Source organism: Corythoichthys intestinalis, chromosome 17, assembly GCF_030265065.1.
Source record: "Corythoichthys intestinalis isolate RoL2023-P3 chromosome 17, ASM3026506v1, whole genome shotgun sequence".
Lineage (NCBI taxonomy): Eukaryota > Metazoa > Chordata > Actinopteri > Syngnathiformes > Syngnathidae > Corythoichthys > Corythoichthys intestinalis.
In genome coordinates this window covers 10,249,379-10,272,688 of record NC_080411.1, presented here as the reverse complement: position 1 = coordinate 10,272,688, position 23,310 = coordinate 10,249,379, and the positions used below count along the sequence as shown (strand labels likewise).

Genomic DNA, 23,310 nt, shown 5'->3' with positions numbered 1-23,310 from the left:
GTCAAAATCTCAATGTCATCTCGGCACATGCGTACTGTTTAGTCATGAGCAGAAAACACACTGCGGAGCCGCTGAAAATTCAGAACAGTTTGCTGATGTACGTTTTCAGAAGCAGTTCACAAAAAAAATACTTATTTGATTTCGCACTTGATGACTTGAGTCCCTGATTTGTGACGACCATTGCAACATCCAACGTTTCAATCTTAGGAACAGCACAGTGAACTTGCGTGCGTTCCGCTGTACTTGTTTATTTCTTTTGAAAATATTCTAAAAAATATTCACAGGAATTGTAATTGCACATCTAGTTTTTGACACCTTTATTATGTTATGTAATAATGTGAGCTCCAATCTATATGTAGGTTATCCAATTGTAAACTAAGAAATATACAAAGTTCCCTGGGTCGCTACTTTTTAAACCGATCCACTGCTATCCATATCCACCACAAAAAGCAAGGGGTTACAGTAAAAACATTGAAAATTAAGTAAATTATTAATTAATAAATTAAGATACCTTTGCATTCTTTATCCTGGAGTCCACTCAGTGCACCTTTGTAGATCATGACTTGAGCCCTCTCTAGGTCTGCCAGCGACACTCTTTGCTTTATGGGACACGGCCGGACTGCCCACTTGACCATGCTCTGCACCACGTACTGCAGCACGGAGCTCAGTTCGGCACTCTCGTCCCATTGCTCACCACCACTACTTCCACTTTTTTCCCGGTCGGATCTAGGACTAGACGAAGTTGCGTTCTGCTTGGACCCGGAGAGCAAATCTGACAATTTTTCACAGTTGAAAATGACAGCGAGGGATTTCAAGGCCCCGGTGAGAAGGTATGAGACTTTGATTGCTCTGAGCTCCAAGGCGAAGGTATTTAATTTGGTCTGCGTAGGTCCCGTCGGATCTTCTCGGACATTCATTGTATCTTTGCCGGACGCCTTCCCATCGTCTTCAACCTTCTCCTTGACTTCTTCTTCATATGAGGTGAGATCATCTACCTCATCCAGGCAATATTGCATCCCGCCCTCTTGAGACAGTTTTTCGGCGATAGCAACACGAGCTCCGAGCCAGCCGCGCTCCTCCAACAGCCCAATAAGATAAATGAGATCCAAGAGCACTGCTGGTTTGATGCCTCCGAGCCGTGCTGCATCGCAGCAGGTAGTGTCGCAGGGCTCCAGCGAGGAGATGGGCGTGTCGCTGGGTGACCAAGAATTCGTGGAGCTTAGTTATTTAGAGAAGGGTTGGCGAGAAGCCATAGAGACAGCAAGCGACACAAGGATGGATTAGTGGATTTACAAATGAAGGGGATGAAAATTAGTAAAATCATGGGGAAGAAAAACAGAAAAGAGTCAAACACAATAGTCACAAGAGTTTCCTTATAAATGTTGATGACACTTAAAATATTTAAATATGTCTGCTACTGTCTGGTTGATCTCAGTTAGACATAAATGTCAAAAAATAAAATTGTAAAGATTTTATCAATACTGTAGCTATTAGGAATGTCCCGAGCGCATATTTTTGCACCTAAGCGCGCCTCACCTGTTTTGAGTCCTGATCCAATAACGAAAAAAGTTTTTGTTTTTTTAAATTTGAACAAAATTTCCAAAAATGTTACTGTCCCACCGTGCCGCCTTATTATTTGTGAATTAAACAAGAATAACGTAGAAAAATGGTGGTCGTCATTGAGTGCATCACTGAGTGAGTCCACTCATGCTTTGACGCTTACGCTGCTGAGAACAGCCTCTCACTTACACAATGATTTGCCAGACCACACTTATGACTAGGCTGCAAGTTTTTCGATGATTGACACATTTATGCCTTTGATCGTAGCGCTACCAAGCTACTCTGGCAAGATCAATGCTACAAACCTGTCAATCATCGTCAACTTTAAGTACCACATGCAAGATGCACTAAACACTTTGGCTGCAGTTCTTAACAGGAGGAAGGGTGTGGCGCTGTATGAGCATGAAGCAGAAAAACATTTTTTTAAATTAAAAACCCTAGCTTTTTCACCCAATTCCGATCCTCTGAAAAATGGCCTAATCACCGCAATTTCCGATCATGTAAGCGTATCAGGACATCCCTAGTACCTACAGTCCATAGTAGGTATTAGGGCTGCAGCTATCGATTATTTTAGCAGTTGATTAATATATCAAATAGTTAGTTCAATTAATCGAGTAATCTGATTAGGAACATTTGATGCTTTACAGAATAAATTTTAGGAGATGTAAAACAAATGCCTGCTAAGATTACACTTTCAAAAGAGCATTAAATGCGAATACAAAATAAAATTCCCGAGTGTTTCATCAAACTATGCAGAATCGAACTTTCATTTGAAAATTAAAATACCTGAGCTTAGCCTCAAACGGTATAAAAAATAAATAAATAAATAAATGAGAATCTAAGTACAACAAAAGAACACTTGGCTTGGATTAAATGCTATCAAATGCAAACTTTTTTTTTTTTTTTTACAATGATCTTAACAAAACGTTCAAACACATATTCCAACAAAAAACGGCTCAATATATAAATAAATTGTGAAAGCATAAAAAACATTAGCTCAAACAAAAACTTACTTTATGTTGGTCTTAACAGGGAGCAGCTGGATTCAGCCATGATAAATGAATTATGTCATATTCACTGTTGCCACTAGAGGTCAGCGTATCCACCCAAATCAAAATAACTAAATACAAACACTTTCAAAACAAACCATTACAACGCCACCCTAATTAAACGAATACGCGAAGCAGCAAAATTTGATTTGAAATTTTTTTCTAACGAATTACTCGAGTTAATCGATTATTCGTTGCAGCACGAGTAGGAATGTTAAAAAAAAAAAAATTTTTTTAAAACATCGTGCTGGCTATAGTCTCCAGTGTTAAGAGCCAGTTGAGATTTTACAGTACGTTACTGTCACCTTGTGGTCATAGTAATTCATTGCATCCATCGTGTGACGCAGTTTGGAACGCAGGCTCATTCATATGCACAGTACACAGCTTGTCGGTTCGCGTTGACACTGTTGAGTGCTGTATGTTACCTTTCTGCCTTGGAAACGAAATGTAAGTATTTTACTTTTTTGTTTTTGGTGTCGGTTCGGGACTGTATCGGCAGATTCTCAAAATCAGGTGACTCAGACGCAAAAAAAAAAAAGCAAGATCGGGACAACCCTAGTCCATATTGGTGTTAAGTAAATAGATTTCGTCAGGGACATTTTCAACCAAATACAATTCAACAGCAGACTACAACTATAATACGGTTTTAACATGCATTAACATCCATTAGGGATACCTGATAGAGAGGTCAGGTTCCTCCCACTGAAGCTTGGCCAGAGAGCTCCTCTCTTTCAGGACACCGAGCAGGACGGCCTTGCGCCCACTGGGCTTGTGTAGACACAAGCCTCCAGCACGGAGACCGCCATCCACACCGCCGATCAATGCCAGTACGGGCCACACTTTAGTGCACAAAGCAGATAGTTTGGATTCTGATAGGAGGCTTGGATGAGGGTCTTCTTCAGGTGGAGCAATTTCACAGTCACTTTCCTTGTAGGATGAATCAATGTCTGTCGATGCATGTCCTATAATCAAATAATTATGATGAAACAACTTAAATCTGCTAAATCCTGCTTATCTTCTAACCAACCTGAGGCAAAGCCTCCCAGGTTTTCCTCTTTTAACATGGGACCGATAAGCTCCAGATTGGTATGGATGTATTGGTTGATGTGTGGTGTCCACTGGTCGTACTGGTGGAGCCGGCGCAGGAGTTGCACTGTGGACTCTATCAGAGCTGTGCTCTGCGGGCTGCAAAGTGGCTCCCCAGGTAGCAGGTTGGTGGGCATGCCTCGCATCTGGAGGTCCCCTAGTGTCACCTGTGACGAATGGATTAGTCTGCTATGTTTATCATTTTGTTATTGGAAAAAAAAAAGCATGTACTGTAGTCATATTCTGGTTTGTGCGTGCGCCTGTTTTTGTTGTTTTTTAGTTTAACTATTTCAGTCAGTTACATTTATCTTTTTCATGCCTACGTACTACGGTATGACGGAAAATTTTTGTGGTTTTGAAACAGTGACGTTTTCATGCAGCGCTACACCTTGAAACCGGTAACTGGCAAATGCCTAGATTGCCTAATTTGCCCCCAATGGGTTGGCGGCACTTTTCATGGCAGCAGTACCATTGGTGTGTGAATGTGTGCGTCAAAGGGTAAATGTGTGCTAATATAAAGCACTTTGGGCATGGTAAAAACATGTAAATGCACCATACGAGTACTCTCCATTTACCATTTCAATACCCCCAAAATCTCAAAATAACTATCCAAAAACATGTATTATGTCATATTAATAAAATAAAGTAAAAGATAAGATGTTGCACATACCAGTAGGGCTGCTGCTATCGATTAATCTATCGATTAGTTAGTTCGAATAATCGAGTAATTGGATTACGAACATTTAATGTGTTGCAGAATACGTTTTAAGAGATGTAAAACAAGGAAACAAGTGTTTATCCCTACAATCTCAGTCTATCTCTGTTTTTATTATTTATGGCCGCTAGGCTTGAAAAGCTCAGAATTATCGGACAGGGAGACTTTAGCAATGTCTTAACTGCATCAGGGCCGAGCATCTCGCTGACAATGGCTTTGCAGACAGGTAGTAATAATGTCCTTGTCACAGTGTGGGACATTTTGGATTTGGCAACAAGTTAAGCAACAAGCTAACTGGCTTTGAGGGCTTTCTCATTTACCTTTGTAGTTTTGCTTAAAAAAAAAAAAAAAAAAAAAAAAAGCTGCCAGTTTCACAAAGGCGAACAAAATAGTCCATAGTTTGAAGCGACGGGTGTTTCGTTTGGAGATGATGCTTAAGCTTGCTTGGCACAATGGCGCTGTTGAACAGCTCGTGTCATGTATAAGAACTGCCTCGTGTCACATTCAAGAACTGCTCGGATTTCTAGCCATCAGCCAAGTTGGTGTCCTCGACATTGCGTTGGAATAAAACACAGGGGGAGGATTGATGGTCGTCACAGATGGATGAAATGGAATAGATACTTTTGTGTATATCGACACTTAAGTCTAATCAAATGGTGTACAGTAGATGTGCTAAGTCCACATTGTTGCGGATAGCAACATAGCTGATGGCTAGAAATCCGAGCAGTTCTCGAATGCGGCACGAGCAATACCTCTCCTATCTGCACAATACAGAGATATTTCTAACTACTCCTTCCTTCATACTACAACCCCGTCCGACGACGTAAAAAAAACATGTGTGATATTGGATAATTTCTCACGGCACACCTGACGATCTCTCACGATCTCTTTTTTTTGACAAAGCTCTTGACAAATCATTCAAACACATATTCCCACAAAAAAATGCTAAATATACTTCTGAAATAAATTAAAAATGTATAAACAAAAATATTAGCTCAAAGAAAAACATTCTTTATGTTGGTCTTAACAGGGAGCAGCTGGATTCAGCCATGTTAGATAAGTTATGGCATATTCGCTGTTGCCACTAGAGGGCAGTGTATCAGCCCAAATCAATAAAACTAAATGCAACACTTTCAAAACAAAACATTACCATGCCACGGTTTTCTAATCAAATTACTCGAGTTAATCGATTAATCGTTGCAGCACTAATTAGATCGATGACACTGTTACGCAACTAAAAAAACCTTTAACATAGACATTTATATAATGAATGCTTCAATTACCTTTTATATTCAACGTGCTTTTAAAAAAAAAAGTATATCGGCCTCAAATATCGGCTAAAAAAATCGGCTTTCAACATAAGCAATTGGCTGAATTATTTTTTAAAAATCGGCTTTACAAACAATAAAATATATTATTAAGTACCTTCTCTCCAGGATTGCTGCTGTAGAATAGCACGCAAGGGTACAGCTCGGAGGCAACAACACCTTCAAACGCCAACTTTGGCTCCTGGTATAAAAATATGCACAATACTGGAGAATATTTGCCAATAATATAATAATAATATTTGACCTTTGCTCCATCTCCACCTAGGACATACCTTGTCGTTTTTAGCGAAAGACACCGTGTGAGCCTCCATGTCTAGGATGCACGTTATGGTGTCACCCTGCGTGAAGGAAGGGAGCGTACGGACCAATTCGCCACCGTGGTACAGGTTACCGCTGTAGGCCCGATAAAGCCACATGTCGGTGGTGGTGTGGTGGTTATAGTCGCGGACTGGCCAGCGTGACACACCCACACACGTACCCTCATTGCCTCTGTGTTCTTTGGCAATGTGGAACTAAGAGTGGCAAAGAAGGTTAGAAACCAAGCAAGTCACCAACCACATTAAAAAAATATATAGTTAATATATAGAAATGAGTAGCCAGGATGGAGCAAATAGCTTTTCACAGTCTTGCAAGTTACTTTACCTTCCATATAAAGCATCCAGAGGAAATGGCTGTGGTAGCAAGGCCATAACCTTTTCCACCAGTGCCATGCGAGAGGACGTTCCCGCTCTCTAGGGAGCAGCACGTTATCTTATGCGGATCAAAGGAAAAATCGCCGATGGAAATACATTCATCGTTGCTGCCGGCATTCTACCCAAAACAAAAAAAGCACAAATTTGTACCTTATATAGACTATAGACAATTTGTAATGGATGTTTTTTTTTTTCCCCAGAACGGCACGTATTAAAATTATCAACATTTTGCATTTTTGTCAAATTACATTCAATTGTGCAAATCGATTATTGATCCGCACTCCAATGTCAATATGTGGTAGATGTGTGCACATATTGAATCTGAGTTTGCTAAGTAATCATATATGTAGACACTACAAAAAAGCCCAAGTGATATTTACAAACTGAAATACAGAAACCTAACTGAATATACAGAATCTTTTTTGTATTATTATTATTATTATTATTATTGTAAGGATTCTCACTGACACCAGTACTTAATTGATGGCAGAAAATATCTAATTGATCGGAGCTTTTTTCTCTTCTTTGGTGCCAACTGGGGTGGCAATTGGGATGGGAAGCCTGTCTTTTACAGTGGCAGTTGCCACCCCAGGACACCCTGATGGATCCGCCCGTTTATAGTGAGTTTACTCTCGACTTTTAAGAAATTTACCCCCGGATCCTTTACAGTCGTTTCTTTGTGGCTCATGTCAGCCAGAGGCTGCTCCCACATGTAAACAGACATCAGCTGGAAGAGTTGTTTGACAATCTAAAAAAAAAAAAAAAAAAAAATACAGGAAAAAACATTTTAAAAAGTAACATTCACCGATGCTACCTGAACTAGTGCATTCTGTTAGCCTGTTAATAAGCAACAGTCAGAAAATAAGTATTTGAACACCCTGCTATTTTGTAAGTTCTCTCACTTAGAAATCATGGAGGGCGCTGAAATTTTCATCGGAGAGGCATGTCCACAGTAAGAGCTAATATACAGTGCCTTGCAAAAGTATTCGGCCCCCTTGAATCTTGCAACCTTTCGCCACATTTCAGGCTTCAAACATAAAGATATGAAATTTAATTTTTTTGTCAAGAATCAACAACAAGTGGGACACAATCGTGAAGTGGAACAACATTTATTGGATAATTTAAACTTTTTTAACAAATAAAAAACTGAAAAGTGGGGCGTGCAATATTATTCGGCCCCTTCACTTTCAGTGCAGCAAACTCACTCCAGAAGTTCAGTGAGGATCTCTGAATGATCCAATGTTGTCCTAAATGACCGATGATGATAAATAGAATCCACCTGTGTGTAATCAAGTCTCCGTATAAATGCACCTGCTCTGTGATAGTCTCAGGGTTCTGTTTAAAGTGCAGAGAGCATTATGAAAACCAAGGAACACACCAGGCAGGTCCGAGATACTGTTGTGGAGAAGTTGAAAGCCGGATTTGGATACAAAAAGATTTCCCAAGCTTTGAACATCTCAAGGAGCACTGTGCAAGCCATCATATTGAAATGGAAGGAGCATCAGACCACTGCAAATCTACCAAGACCCGGCCGTCCTTCCAAACTTTCTTCTCAAACAAGGAGAAAACTGATCAGAGATGCAGCCAAGAGGCCAATGATCACTCTGGATGAACTGCAGAGATCTACAGCTGAGGTGGGAGAGTCTGTCCATAGGACAACAATCAGTCATACACCGCACAAATCTGGCCTTTATGGAAGAGTGGCAAGAAGAAAGCCATTTCTCAAAGATATCCATAAAAAGTCTCGTTTAAAGTTTGCCACAAGCCACCTGGGAGACACACCAAACATGTGGAAGAAGGTGCTCTGGTCAGATGAAACCAAAATTGAACTTTTTGGCCACAATGCAAAACGATATGTTTGGCGTAAAAGCAACACAGCTCATCACCCTGAACACACCATCCCCACTGTCAAACATGGTGGTGGCAGCATCATGGTTTGGACCTGCTTTTCTTCAGCAGGGACAGGGAAGATGGTTAAAATTGACGGGAAGTTGGATGCAGCCAAATACAGGAACATTCTGGAAGAAAACCTGTTGGTATCTGCACAAGACCTGAGACTGGGACGGAGATTTATCTTCCAACAGGACAATGATCCAAAACATGAAGCCAAATCTACAATGGAATGGTTAAAAAATAAACGTATCCAGGTGTTAGAATGGCCAAGTCAAAGTCCACACCTGAATCCAATCGAGAATCTGTGGGAAGAGCTGAAGACTGCTGTTCACAAACACTCTCCATCCAACCTCACTGAGCTCGAGCTGTTTTGCAAGGAAGAATGGGCAAGAATGTCAGTCTCTCGATGTGCAAAACTGATAGAAACATACCCCAAGCGACTTGCAGCTGTCATTGGAGCAAACGGTGGCGCTACAAAGTATTAATGCAAGGGGGCCGAATAATATTGCACGCCCCACTTTTCAGTTTTTTATCTGTTAAAAAAGTTTAAATTATCCAATAAATTTTGGTCCACTTCACGATTGTGTCCCACTTGTTGTTGATTCTTGACAAAAAATTAAAATTTTATATCTTTATGTTTGAAGCCTGAAATGTGCCGAAAGGTTGCAAGGTTCAAGGGGGCCGAATACTTTTGCAAGGCACTGTAAAAAGAAAAATCCAGAAATCACAATGTATGATTTTTTGACGATTTATTTGTGTGATACAGCTGAAAATAAGTATTTGAACACCTGAGTAAACGAATGTTAATATTTGGTACAGTAGCCTTTGTTTACAATTACAGAGGTAAAACGTATGCAGTAGTTTTTGACCAGGTTTGGACACACTGCAGGAGGGATCTTGGCCCACACCTCCACACAGATGTTCTCTAGATCAGTCCGGTTTCCTCCAAAGGTTTTCTATTGGGTTTAGGCATAAGTGGTGGCCGAAAGTGTCATTGCATGACTTTCCTATAAATATAAAAGTTGTAGACCAAAATGAATGAAATGAACAAAAAAACTTATTTTTATAATGGGTCGAAATTATTTTTACGAGCACCTTTGATGGCCATTTGCTTTGCATATAATTAAATAAATATATATATATTAGAGAAAAACATATTTAATTTTTTTTTTTTTTATTGAATTTTTTTTATTCTTTGAAGCAACTTTTTAGGGGATTGAATGATTTAGACCAGGGGTGCCCAAGTTCGTTCCTCGAGAGCCGCTATCCAGCTTGTTTTCCATGTCTCCCTCCTTTAACACACCTGAATCAAAAGATCAGCTCATCAGCAAGCTTTGCAGGAGCCTGACAACGATCCTTATTATTTGATTCAGGTGTGTTGGAGGAGGGAGACATGGAAAACAAGCTGGATAGGGGCTCTCGAGGACCGGACTTGGGCACCCCTGATTTAGACACAAATGTCCTAATCATAATATGGCCCAAACACAAAAAGGATTTCTTCAATCAAAGAAAACTTTTTCGATGAAAACTTAAGTGTTCAAATGCAAGTTTTTCAATCACAAATATTTTTTCGCATTCAAAAAAATTTTCTATGATTGAAATTATTATTATTTTTTTTTTTTGAGTGATTCTTCTTTTTGAAAATATATTTTTTTGAAGCAACTTATTTTTTGATTGACTAGTAAAGACTCTAGCCAAAATATGGCCCAAACACAAATCAACATTACTTCAATCAAAAAAGTTGCTTCAATCAAAAAAAGAAAAAAGAAAAGAAAAATAGCTTTCACATGCATTTTTTTTTAGTTTTTTGAGTTTCAAATTTGCATTCAAACACATTTTTTTTAATTGAAGTGACTTTTATTTTGGTTGAAAATATATATTTTGATTGAAGCACCTTTTTTTGATTGAATACTAAAGACACAAATCTACCTCCATATGGCTTTACCCAGGGGGTACAATTTTTGACTGGGGTAACTACATTGGCACGACACCGGCGGGCGTACCATATTCAATGCATGACAATCTTGGCTAAACGTATTGCCTAAGGCTTCTGATTTAGAATTCCCCTCAAAGAATGATGGGAAACAAAAAACACTCATTGTCAACTTATTATTATAAATATTCCTGTAAGTTAATTTTATTGCTGACACTGCGTTTCGGGGTCATCAACATCTTGTGCCACCCCCCAAAGTCAAACTGCGCCTATGGATTTAGGTCTGGAGACTGGCTAGGTCATGATAGAACCTTGATATCCTTCTTACGGAGCCACTCATTGGTTTTCCTGGCTGTGTGGTTTGAGTCATTGTCATGTTGGGAGACCCAGCCACGACCCATCTTCAATGCTCTGACTGAGGAAAGGAGGTCGTTCCCCAAAATCTCAAAATACAGAGCTTTAGTCATCCTCTTTAATACAGTATACTCGTCCTGTCCCATGCGCGGAAAAACATCCCCAAAGCATGCTGTTACACCCCCATGCTACACAGTAGGGATGGTGTTCTTGGGATAGTACTAGAGCTGGGAATCTTTGGGCACCTAACGATTCGATTACGATTACGATTCAGAGGCTCCGATTCGATTATAAAACAATTATTGATGCACCCCCCTCCTTTTTTTTTTTTTTTTTTTTTTTTTTTTTTTAATGTTTTGTACATTAGTTCCAAAATAGTTCAAAAATACTCTCAGGCTAAACCAAACTACTATTTCAGTATCAAGTTAACATATAGCAGTAAACAAATATACAAAAATAACAGTAAATAAAAAACTCCAGTCCCCATTCTGTATCAGCAGCTTTAAACTACATTCAATTAATTTAATGTTGTCAATCAACCGTTAAAGCTGTTAAAATTGGTCCTGTTATTCCATAATTTCCCTTTTGTCTACTTTTGGCGTGTGAAACTTTTAAAACTATTTTAAAGATAGATTCAAGTCAATATTTTACCGATTTAGGAGTATTTTAGATAAAAAGGTAATTAGGTTTGCTTGGAAGGTTCGCTACAACAGCCTTGCAGGGAAGTGTACTGCTTTAAGATGGCGGCCGTTTACTAACGCCCGCATCTAGCTTTTTGTAGATGTGCTGCAACGCTACCGAATCTATAGTGCATCTAGTCCTATATAAATGATATCTATTATCCATTATGTGGATGTACTTGTAGCAGCTTTTCGGCAGCAGTCAGGTATGTTGTTGTGTTATTTTATCTCGTGGCATGAGTTGAGGTAGAGCCGTGAGTTGAGCATTGGCATTACCCGAGGGGCCGGATAATGAGAAGCATGATGTTTATCTACTCTCGCTCCGTTCTTCTTCATTGCGTACCGAAGAGCGCCCGGCGAGCTGAGTGTGTTGTACTTCCTCTTTACTTGGCATATTTCAATAATCGGAATTTGGATGTTTGTGAATCGTTCTCGAATCTTCCACGGCCGAATCGCGAATAATCTAAGAATCGGAAATTTTGCACACCTCTAGATAGTACTCATCATTCTTCTTCCTCCAAATATTGTTAGAGAAATTATGACCAAAAAGTTGTATTTTTTTCACATCTGACCACAAAACATGATCCCATGAATCCTCTACATCATCCAAATGGTCATAGGCAAACTTAAGACGGCCCTTGACATGTGCTGGTTTAAGCGGGGGAACCTTCCGTGCCATACATGATTTCAAACCATGACGTCTTAGTGTATTACCAACAGTAACCTTGGAAACGGTGGATCCAGCTCTTTTCAGGTCATTGGCCAACTCCTGCCGTGCTGTTCTGGGCTGATTCCTCACCTTTCTTAGGATCATTGAGGTGATATCGTACATGGGGCTCCATTACGATTGAGATTGACCGTCATGTTTAGCTTCTTCCATTTTCCAATGACTGCTCCAACAGGGGACCTCTTTTCACCAAGCTGCTTGGTAATTGCGCCATAGCCCTTTCCAGCCTTGTGAAAGTGTACAATTTTTTCTCTGTCTTTGGACAGCTCTTTGGTCTTGGCCATTTTATGGATTTTTCTTTTAAGATTATCTCTCTCTTAGTGGACATGCACCTACGATGAAAATTTCAAACTCCTCCACGATTTCTAAGTGGGAGAACTTTCAAAAAAGGGTTCTCAAATACTTGTTTTCTTCACTGTATATACAGTACACACATGCTGTAGGACTATTTACTGTATAACAGTAATACCTACACTACTACTTTGTGAGTACATGAAGAAATACTTTCGAATACCACTTCCTATGTCCTACCTTTTGAACATATTCAGGCTCAGAGCAAGCAGGCAACAATCGTTCCAAAACATGGAAGGCCAAAAGCTTTGTGCGAAGGTTTTGGAAGCATGGTGATCCTGGTGGTCAAACAGTGGTCATGAAAAAAAGGAACAATAAAGTCATTTGTTCTCTAATGCAATTACCTAAAGTGCACTTGTAGGAAATAATGGCCATGAGCGGGTCCACCCACTTAATGAAGGATGAGAACGTTTTCATTACTCGTGAGGACAACACCCGCCTGAGGAATACCAAGAAGTCCGCAAGCTGACATTCAAGTACTCGGCTGCTTTCTGATCCTGGTAAAGAGTGACATTTTTAAAAAATGAAGTTGTAATGGGAAACGTTTTACAGGTAGAAAATGTATTAATATTACATTTGAATGTATACAAACAAATAATAGGTCAGTTAATATGAGTTTTTTTTTTTTTTTTTAAATCAAATTAAACTACAGAAACGCCTAAGGGAAATTTGCACTCAAGGGACAATAACATCGACGCAATTAACCAGTTAACTAACAATCAGTTCGATAACTACCATATTTTTGGGACTATAAATCGCACCTGAGCATAAGTCGCACTCACGAGCCAAAAAATGTGCAATGAAGAGGAAAAACACATATAAAAGTCACACCATGGTATAATTTGCATTTTTGGGGGAAATGTATTAGCTAAAGTACAACATCAAGAACAGACATGTCATCTTGAAAGGCAATTTAAATTATAAAATTGAATAGAGAACAACAGGCTGAATAAATGGCTGAATAAATGTACTGTACGCTAACGTTACATGACGCATAAACAACGAACTGAGAACGAGCCCGATATGTTAACATAACAGGACAATCAGGAGTTATTCAGATACCTATAGCATAATGAACATGCTATCAAGTTTACCAAACCATCAGTGTCACTCCAAATGCAGCCCTTCTCAGTTGTTTTTATAAGTTACCGCCAATGTTGAAACACAGGAGCGCCCTCTTGTGGTTTCGTGTGAAAAAAAACATGCGAAATGACATTATAATGTGTTTATAATTTCACACATAAGTCGCTTCAGAGTTTAAGTCGCACCCCCGGTCAAACCATGAAAAAACCTGCAACTTATAGTCCGAAAAAGTATTTCAATCTCTAGCTAATGGGATAAATGATCATATTTTAGTGATATTACTTATTTTCGTTAACAGTAACAGACATTCAAATTATTTTGGCTCTTAGTGCTATCAGTTTTGGTCACCAACATATGATTTAACTAAGAACTAAATTGCCATTAATTAAACAACTACACTTTCTAGTACACTAGTTTATTAGCTAACTGAATAACTGTTATTTTTTACATTTTCTTTTAACTCTAGTTTCTTTTTTCCATCGCCTTCACAGACATTTTGACAACCAACATGAATCGGGATCATGATAAAAACTCACTTCATAGAAAATAATTTAAAAATGTTTTCCAAACCTTTTAAACTCTTCTCATCCTCCTCCATTGACACTGTCTCCTCTCTTGCTCTCTCTGCCGCCTGCTGTTGCTGGAATGCATGCAGTACATTTTGAAGGTGTTGGCACATCACCTCCATGAGTGCGTGGGAAATCTCAAGGGGCAGGAGATCTTCGCAGGAGCTGAAAGCCCACAGCCGGTTAAGTCACACTGTCTCGCTCTCAACGGCAAAATTCAAGCCTCACCTGGAAGCGACTACAAGGATCTGCAGCAGCCGCGTACACGCCAGCTTGACAGCGCCACTCAGCAGCGCACATCCCGATGTGGAGACAGCCAGCCAGCCCTGGTTCATGAGGGCGCAGCTGTTGTCGGTCAGCATGCAGAGCAGCTCCAGAATGCCGCGCTTTACCACTAGCACCAAGTCTGCTGGCTGATAATTGAAGTTCAGTGCAAACATGGTGGCAAGCAGGAGGTGCTGGCACGAACCTGACAACAGATGAGACGATATTAGTGACCAGGAAGGATATGTAATGACTCTAAAGTGGCTCTTTAAATACAAGCCTTAAAGTACATTATTAAATCATAGTATTTAAACAATTTACTACACAAATATGAGTTAGCAATCACGTTATTAATCATCAACATTTTAAGGGAACCTCGTTTTTAAAGACTTAGAGGCTCTACTAAACCACAATTGTTCTCTTTTACTAAATTATATTATTAGAAACACAAAAAATATTGCAATTGATTTAAAAATCTAGAATATTTAGTACATGTTTTGACCTATGGAGGGAGCCATGTTTTATGCGTGCAATGGAGGCTCGGGGTGATGACGTAATTTGTCACTCACTAGACGAACACTACCGGGTAACTCCAATTCCTTCTATGTGGCGACCAACCAACACATGCGTACATCGGTTAAGAGCGGCGAGTACTTAGTATTTGTGTTTTTATTTCGTCTTTTATTGTCTTTTCATTGCCTCAAAATACTTTTTGCATGTGTTTACTTCTCATACTTTTGAGCATTGTTTTCTTGTGGTAGCTTTAAAGCAGATGGTTGATCTGTTGACCATATTAATCACGTAGCATATTTAAACCACCCTTATTTGATATTACTATGTTTAAGTATTTTCTTAAGGCATCTTTAGTATGTTCTGTCTGTACGCATCTAAACAAAACAAGCTTAAAGTGGTACTTTGGGTGTCAAATTCCCCTCCTGTAGCATATTCCGCCAGTGTAGCACATTTTGGCAGAACACCATTTTTTTCCCTACTCTCGTCTCGTCTCATCCCATCTTTCCTGTTCATTTTGCTTTCACTGCTCGTTTTGTGAAAATATCGACAGTGCTGTCAAGCTCATTAATGTTCCTCTCGGGTTCAACTTGAAAAGGTTGAACAGATGACATGTTTGTGCGGCTAGAGTCATACTCTGGAATCCCGGCAGCGTAACCATGTGACGTCACCGCCCTGCGACGTCAACAACAATGGTGACCTAGTAGTTAAACTAATTTTACAAATTGTATCAAAACGAAAACTTCAAGAGGGGTTTCAATATCAAATTATTTAACTCATAATAATGATTATCTTTTAAAAACTACAAGCCTTTCTACCCGTGGATCCCTTTAAGGTTCAAACTAGGGCTGTCAAATTTATCGCGTTAACGGGCGGTAATTAATTTTTAAAAATTAATCACGTTAAAATATTTGATACAATTAAAGCATGCAAGGAATGACCCGCTCATGCATTGCCTCAAACAGATTACAATGACACTGTTTATGCACATTGAGAGCGAAGAGAACACCACCGGCCTCTTGGGGGCAGCGCCGTTCCAGACTAATGTTAATACTCCTAATAGTGGTAGAATTAGTAGTTGTTTATGCTGTTGAATTGTGCTATTTGTGCTCCACACATATTTTGGTAAGTTTACTTTCTTTTAGTGGCAATTATGTGTCTCTTGTTGTATTTTGGGTAAGATAGGCACAGAGATATATATGTTATAAAGGCGAGTGGACACAGGCGTTCATTGGACCGCGCCGTTTATTGGCATAAGCTTCAGCACCTCCTTCACAACAAACATAAGTGATAGCACAACAAAAATAATATTCCTATCTCTCAAAAAAAATAATGTTCAAAGAAAGAAAAGCACTTCAGTTTGTCTTAATGAGGCCCTATTATCACACAGTTAAACAACTATGCAAAGAGAACTGGCATTCCCAATCAAAATAGCTATGCAAAATACACATAAAACTTACTAAGACTTTGGTAACTCTATTCTTATTATTGTCATTTTTATTCTTATTATTATTATATAAACTCTTGATTGAAAATTTTACAAACTTTACTAAAACGAAAACATAAAGAGGGGTTTTAATATAAGATTACTATAACTTGTAACTATAACATTTATCTTTTAAGAACTACAAGTCTTTCTATCCGTAGATCCCTTTAACAGAAAGAATGTTAATAATGTCAATGCCATCTTGTGGATTTATTGTTATAATAAACAAATACAGTACTTATGTACAGTATATTGTATGTATATTATCCATCTTGTGTCTTATCTTTCCATTCCAACAATAATTTACAGAAAAATATGGCATATTTTAGAGATGGTTTGAATTGCGATTAATTACGATTAATTAATATTTAAGCTGTGATTAACTCGATTAAAAATTTTAATTGTTTGACAGCCCTAGTTCAAATATACACCATCATCATGACACTCGTGTGGCATTTTGACACTGTATCATAAGTTTCGTAACTTTCACAGTACTAATGATGCTATAGTCCAGGGCCGGAGCTTAGGTGGGTGATGGGGGTGCAGCCGCATCCAGGCCTCTAGGAGGCGTGGTTGGGCGGGGGAGGGTCAAACAGCAAGGGCCGATGATGCGTGAAGCTGTAATATAACGTTTAAGTGATTAAACAAAATCCCCCACGGGGCCCGGTTTGTGGACATAAATGGGGCGTGGTTTATGATGATGACGCGTGGAGCTGTAATATAGTTTTTAATTGTTAAATTTTCGTAATACACCACCACACCCCTTGCTCGACTGGATGACTGGAAGAGCCTGCTGAAAATTTTCCATTAGCACCGCCCCTTCTCTAAATATCGGACGAACGCCTTGAATAATCATCTCAAATGACCCCCACCCACCACACGTTCACCTCGGGGGCCCCGTTCATACTTATCGCACCTAGGCCCTTTTCAAATTTGTTCTGCCACTGCTACAGGCCATGTAAATATAAGCCCCGATATGAGACAAAAATCATAGATGATTTCACTTGGCTGAGGTAATAAACCTGGATTTTTTCTCTCAAGCAAGACCCTCTGTCTGAGGACGTGCACCACTTGCTGGTAGAAAGCATGGGCCGCATATTGCAACTCCCTTTGTTTGCCAATGGCGGCTGAATGCGTGCCAGCCTGTATGGAGAAAATGCATTAAGTACTGTATTAATCCAGTAGTGACTAGCAAACAATAATGACTTGACCGTGACCATATGATGGGATACCGTGTAATGGCACATCTCGTAATGAGCACCCATGGGAGGGCCCATGATTTGCGTTCCTAAAGCGAAGCATCCGGAGAGAAACTGGAGCTGCACTGACTGCAACAAGGCGGGAGAGTGTGGAGAGCAGCTCTTCTCCTCCATCTTGGAAAGGAAAGCTGACATCTGATGGAAGGCATCCAGGCGCACCTGATCAATACAAATATAGTGGATTGAGCTGCATTCAAAAACACACTAATTTAATTGGGAAAATGCTGTATGTACTATCCATTTTCAGTTAGAATTTTAAAAAAATATAAAAAATATTTTAAAAAATAGATATCGAGGAAGAAATTGAGGCTCCACACAATAAAATGCAAACAGGTCTAAAGATTGAACTGCAGGTAGGTAGGACTTTACTTTATTGTATGCTGTATAGGACATACCTCGGCCCTGTGTTGCTGCTGCAGGATGGCAAAGGCAATGGCTTTTGGGTCAGCCTCATGACAAGCCTGAGTGGGCTCTGTAAACTTTAATATGTTCCCACACACAAACCGGAGAGCTTCATCAAGGATCGGCAAGGTGTTGTCCCCAAAGTGGGCCGCGGCTGGGGAGTTTGGGCTGATGCACTGACGCAAACGATCCCAAGCGTCTTTCATGACGTCCAAAGAACAGAGAGGCAACCCTGGAAGAATAAAAACACGATCAGCTTTACAGATACTTTTTTTTTTTTTTTTTTTTTTTTAATTTATGACAAGCGCACACGCACATACAGAATGGCTGAAACAATAAAATTTACACCAGCATATTAAATCCAGCAATTCTACCTTAACAAATGTACAGTAATAATTAAGTCATCAATATTCAAGTATTATTCATTTACGGAAAAAAAAATCCAATTCTCTCGAGATCCACTCTCTTTTTTCATAACTGTTTCATAACTAGCTAGATGGCAAATTGACCGAATATCAAGGCAACCAACCAACTAGCTAGCTTACAAACAAATTATGTAGCTAGTCAACTAGTTAGCTTACAAACAAACTATGTAGCTACCTAGTTGACTACAGTACCAAGTTGCTTACTGACTTTAAAACAAAAGTACTCACCAACCAACGAGCCAGCTATTTAACAACCAAATGGCAAGCTAGAAGCCAACTAATTTGTGAACAAAGAAATAAAAATCTCTCGAACTAATAAGATAGTTTTAGTAATTGATCTTGAACTTTGAATCCGATTCAGTAAATAACAACTTAGCTAATAAACTAACCCGCTTACAAGTCAGCAAATTACCGTATTGGCCCGAATATAAGACGGCCCTGATTATAAGACGACCCCCTCTTTTTCATATCTCAAGTTTGAAAAAAGACTTTTTGAACACCAAAAATAATTTTTATACAGAAAATAATTACAGTACATCCGAAACAAATTATTATAACAATATGTTTGAGAGAAAAAGCATGTTATTTTGCCTCATTCAAATCTTAATGTCTGAACATTTAAATATGTAAAGTGCAATCACATTCGTAAATGATGGCTTCTGGTTTTTGAAATGTAAATAAACCAATCTATTGTGATAAAACAACAAAATTGCAATAACTGCATTAACCATCAAATTGAAGTCTAACTGTAACTGTAGTCTTGAAACAAATCTGAATAAGGAAAAACATTGCAATAAATTAATGCAAACTGGTTAAACTTGAGAGTAGCTGAGACAGAACATCGCTTCAATGATATCTGGCACCATCTAGCGTTGTGAATGGGGAGAGTAGCTGAGATCTTTCATGACAGAACATCGCTTCAATGATATCTGGCACCATCTAGTGTCGTGAATGGGTTTAACGTCTAAACCGCGAATATAAGACGACCCCCTCTTATTTCAATGCAAAAAACACAGTCTTATATTCGGGCCAATACGGTAAGTACCGGTACCTGACTGAACAAATACCTACCAAGCTAATTAATTATCAACCACATAACTAATTACTGAACCAATATTAACTGATTTACAGCTAGCAGATCAATTTATAAACTATCAAATGAATAAATTGACCAATTTACTCCGGAATAAAACATACCTATTTTGTTTGTGTATGATCCCAAGGAGGTCTTTGATTGGTCAGACTGAATGAAAAAACATACGTGAAATAAGAGGAGTCAAACGACAATTCAAGTTATAGAAAATATATTTTTACCTGCTGTCTCAGACCAAAAGAATCAGTAGCTGCCCTGCAATGTTGATAAATGGGAACACAGCCTTAGAATATTGGATTTAAAACAAATTAAACATTCATTAGCAGTTTACCTGGAGCCAGAAATGGTGGCCTGACTCACTTCCCCTTCACTAGGTTCTACCCAGGCAGCGCGGACCCCCAGCAGGAGAAAGAGGCAGCGGGAGATGAGCAGCCGGCAGGCAGCGGGGAAGGGCAAGCTCTCCTCCACCACCTCTTTCCCGTTGTCCCAATGCTGTCTGTCCACCTCCCTGTGGGGACTGACTGGGCTCTCCGCGGTGCCCGGAAGTGTAGAAGTCCCGAAGGACTCGTACACAGTCACATCCTGCTGTACGTGCATGGCTTCGCGGGTTGCCATGAAGGATTCCAGGACTTCTACAAAGACAGGAATTTACAGAATCTATCAGATGATATTGCTTCCCCAACAAAATATTGGCTCCCTTACTGCCACCAAATGTTAAATGCTCATAAATTAAATGGGAGTTCTAAACGGTATAAAAAAATATATATAAATGAGAATCAATGAGAAGTACAACAAGAGAACAATTGGCTAACTTGCATAGCAAAATTCTGCTAGCCTAAATGCTATAAAAAAATATATATATATTTTACAATGCTCTTAACAAATCGTTCAAACACATATTCCAACAAAAAACGGCTAAACATACCTATAAACTAAATTACGAATGAATGAAAAAACATTAGCGCAAACAAAAAACGTACATGTCCTTATATTGGTCTTAACAGGGAGCAGCTGGATTCAGCCATGTTAAATTAGTTATGTCATAAACACTGTTGTCACTAGAGATCAGTGTAACCACCCAAATAAATAAAACTAAATGCAAACACTTTCATAACAAACCATTACAACGCCACTCTAAATGAATACTCGAAGCAGTAGCTTGGTTCAAAGCTTTTTTGTTGCAGCACTATTTGCAACGCTGTCATAAATCGTCATATTTCGAGCATGCCGTAATATCGAGACAAATGAAGAGTCAAATTTTACGTCGGATGTTGAAAGGATATGTCGATGCGATCGTATGTCGAGGTAACACTGTAATTAGCTACCTGTTGTTGCCACCTTCTAATATGGAAGAGTATTACACGATTAACGACCAAAAAAATGCACCAACCTGTAAGATCTATCCGATTGCTTCCAGATGGATCCTCTGCTGTGTTTTCCTGGTCCTGATTATGGTTGGCTTCAGGTGGCGGTGGCACTTGCACCTCCTGATTGCACTGCCCTACAAGCAGCCGCTCGCTATCTTTCACCAATGGAACTCCTGGCTCTTCTGCACCAGGACTCTGACACCAAGAGGTAAACCAACAACCAGAACAACAATATTATTTTTTTAATAACCGACCTTTCTAACTCAAAAACGGTACCTGCTTGGCAGCAGCGAGGACCTGTGAGGTTCTAGGAGAGTTTTTATGGACCAACAGAGACATTCTGATTTTGTAGACGCGTTCAAAGACGTCTAACAGCATTTCGCAGGGCTCATACCTGAAAAACAGCAGAATATTAGTATAATTCTGCTTTCCAGATAATAAAACAACAATGCAACACAACAATACATACAAACATGCACAATCTTAGATCCAGTGCCTGTCCCCAAGTTTTTCTTTCACTCAATTGTGTATTGGAAAGCATAAAACATCTGAATTAATTAAAGGTTAGAGATTAAACATTTGGTCTCCCAAGAACTGAACAGGAAGTAACGAACTTAAAAATATATTAACAAGAAAAAAACAGTAATAATAAATGACCATCTAAAGATGAAAACAAAATAATAGGCACTGGAATAATGTAAACCCTCACAAAAATCTCTTCTTAACAAATAAATACTGCTGTAATGGTTTGTTTTGAAAGTGTTTGAATTTAGTTTTATTGATTTGGGTGGATATACTGCCCTCTAGTGGCAACAGTGAATACGACATAACATTTCACACAGCTGAATGCAGCTGCTCCCTGTTTAGACCAACACAAGCTAAGTTGTTTGTTTGAGCATATTTTTTTAATGCATTCATAATTTAGTTTATAGGTGTATTTAGCCGTTTTTGTGGAAATATGTGTTTGTAAAAAAATAAAAAATAAAAAAAAAACAGCATTTATAGCATTTAAGGTAGCAGACTTTTGCTATGTAAACTAGACAATTGTTCTTTTGTTTTACTTAGATGCTCATTTATTTTTTTTTTTCATACCGTTTGAGGCTCAGCTGAGGTATTTTAATTTTTTTTTATGTTCATTATCAGATTATTCGAACTAACTACTTCATCAATTATTCGACAACTAAAATAATCAATAGCTATGTGTGTTTGTAAATTGTAAAAAAAACAACAACAAAAAAACAGCATTTATAGCATTTAAGGTAGCGGACTTTTGCGATGTAAGTTAGACAATTGTTCTTTTGTTTAACTTAGATCCTTTTTTTTTTTTTTTTTTTTTTAATACCGTTTGAGGCTGAGCTCAGGTATCTTCATTTTTTTTATGTTCCTCATCAGATTATTTGAACTAACTACTTCATCGAATATTCGACAACTAAAATAATCGATAGCTATACGTGTTTGTAAATTGTATTAAAAAAAATAAATAAATAAAATAAAGTAAAACTTAGCATTTTATAGCATTCAAGCTAGCGGACTTTTGCTTTGTAAGTTAAGACAATTGTTCTTTTGTTTTACTTAGATCCTCATTTATTATTATTATTATTATTATTTTTATACCGTTTGAGGCTCAGCTCAGATATTTTCTTTTTTTTTTTGTTCCTTATCAGATTATTCGGACTAACTACTTCATCGATTATTCGACAACTAAAATAATCAATAGCTAACACCAAAACAAATACAAAAAGGACAATTATAAATTGAGTTCCATGAAACAAGTATTGCAAACAGAAGAACAATTTTAATAGAAATAGAACAAATACTAAAAGAAAAAAGATTCTAAAAGGTTTCAAAATATAAAATGAATACTAACATTGATTCAAAAAATAAAAACAAAATGAATAAAACATTAATAGAAAAATGACAACTAAATTAAATGAACAAAAAATGCATTATTTAAACATTAAATAAAACAATTTTTTAAAAAAACTAAATCCAACTATATAATAGGAGGACATTGTGTCCTTACTTACCTGTCCTGCCAGCAGGCTTTATCTGGTATCCCTGTGTGCTTGAGAAGTGCTGCCAAGCTGCAGCGACAGACAGCTTCCAGCAAAGCATCACCCAATGTTCCTCCGCTTTCCCACTCTACTCTCAAAGCAAAAAAAAAAAAAAAAGACCATTTTATTTATGTAACAATTTGAAAAACCACCACCAGAAGGTATGTGTGATTTCATGGTAAAATGAACAAAAAAATTGCAAACGGCAAAGTACTCTACCTCTGCTGAGCATGTACTCCTCCATCTTTTGCAGCAGGTACCCAGCAGTTCCCCTGGAGGAACCCAGTGCCACCTCCAATAATGCCAGAGATTCCTGGTTCAGGCTCAATTCTGTCAGCCTTGCATCGCTACCACCCAGCACCACCGTTTCGGTCAGCCATGCCATGCTTGAGTCTAAACAAGCATCACAATGACATGAACGAGTTGTAAAGTC

General features: G+C 38.6%; 1 protein-coding gene across 2 annotated transcripts in view; it reads right to left on the bottom strand.

Annotated features, from left to right (window-relative positions):
• LOC130905372 (probable E3 ubiquitin-protein ligase HERC1) overlaps positions 1–23,310 on the bottom strand; it is a 106,131-nt gene that overhangs the window by 53,727 nt on the left and 29,094 nt on the right. For both annotated transcript variants that reach the window (XM_057818705.1, XM_057818706.1), the window contains exons 20-40: positions 23,097–23,270; positions 22,851–22,965; positions 21,100–21,217; positions 20,847–21,018; positions 19,788–20,088; positions 19,678–19,711; positions 19,561–19,606; positions 17,932–18,170; positions 17,510–17,695; positions 17,300–17,420; positions 14,246–14,486; positions 14,022–14,182; positions 12,713–12,865; positions 12,549–12,646; positions 7,083–7,178; positions 6,381–6,548; positions 6,011–6,250; positions 5,836–5,919; positions 3,637–3,862; positions 3,286–3,571; positions 512–1,218 (exon numbers count right to left, since the gene is read on the bottom strand). In XM_057818705.1, the coding sequence (XP_057674688.1) occupies positions 512–1,218; positions 3,286–3,571; positions 3,637–3,862; positions 5,836–5,919; positions 6,011–6,250; positions 6,381–6,548; positions 7,083–7,178; positions 12,549–12,646; positions 12,713–12,865; positions 14,022–14,182; positions 14,246–14,486; positions 17,300–17,420; positions 17,510–17,695; positions 17,932–18,170; positions 19,561–19,606; positions 19,678–19,711; positions 19,788–20,088; positions 20,847–21,018; positions 21,100–21,217; positions 22,851–22,965; positions 23,097–23,270 (3,966 nt within the window). The remainder of the gene's footprint in view (positions 1–511; positions 1,219–3,285; positions 3,572–3,636; positions 3,863–5,835; positions 5,920–6,010; positions 6,251–6,380; positions 6,549–7,082; positions 7,179–12,548; positions 12,647–12,712; positions 12,866–14,021; positions 14,183–14,245; positions 14,487–17,299; positions 17,421–17,509; positions 17,696–17,931; positions 18,171–19,560; positions 19,607–19,677; positions 19,712–19,787; positions 20,089–20,846; positions 21,019–21,099; positions 21,218–22,850; positions 22,966–23,096; positions 23,271–23,310) is intronic.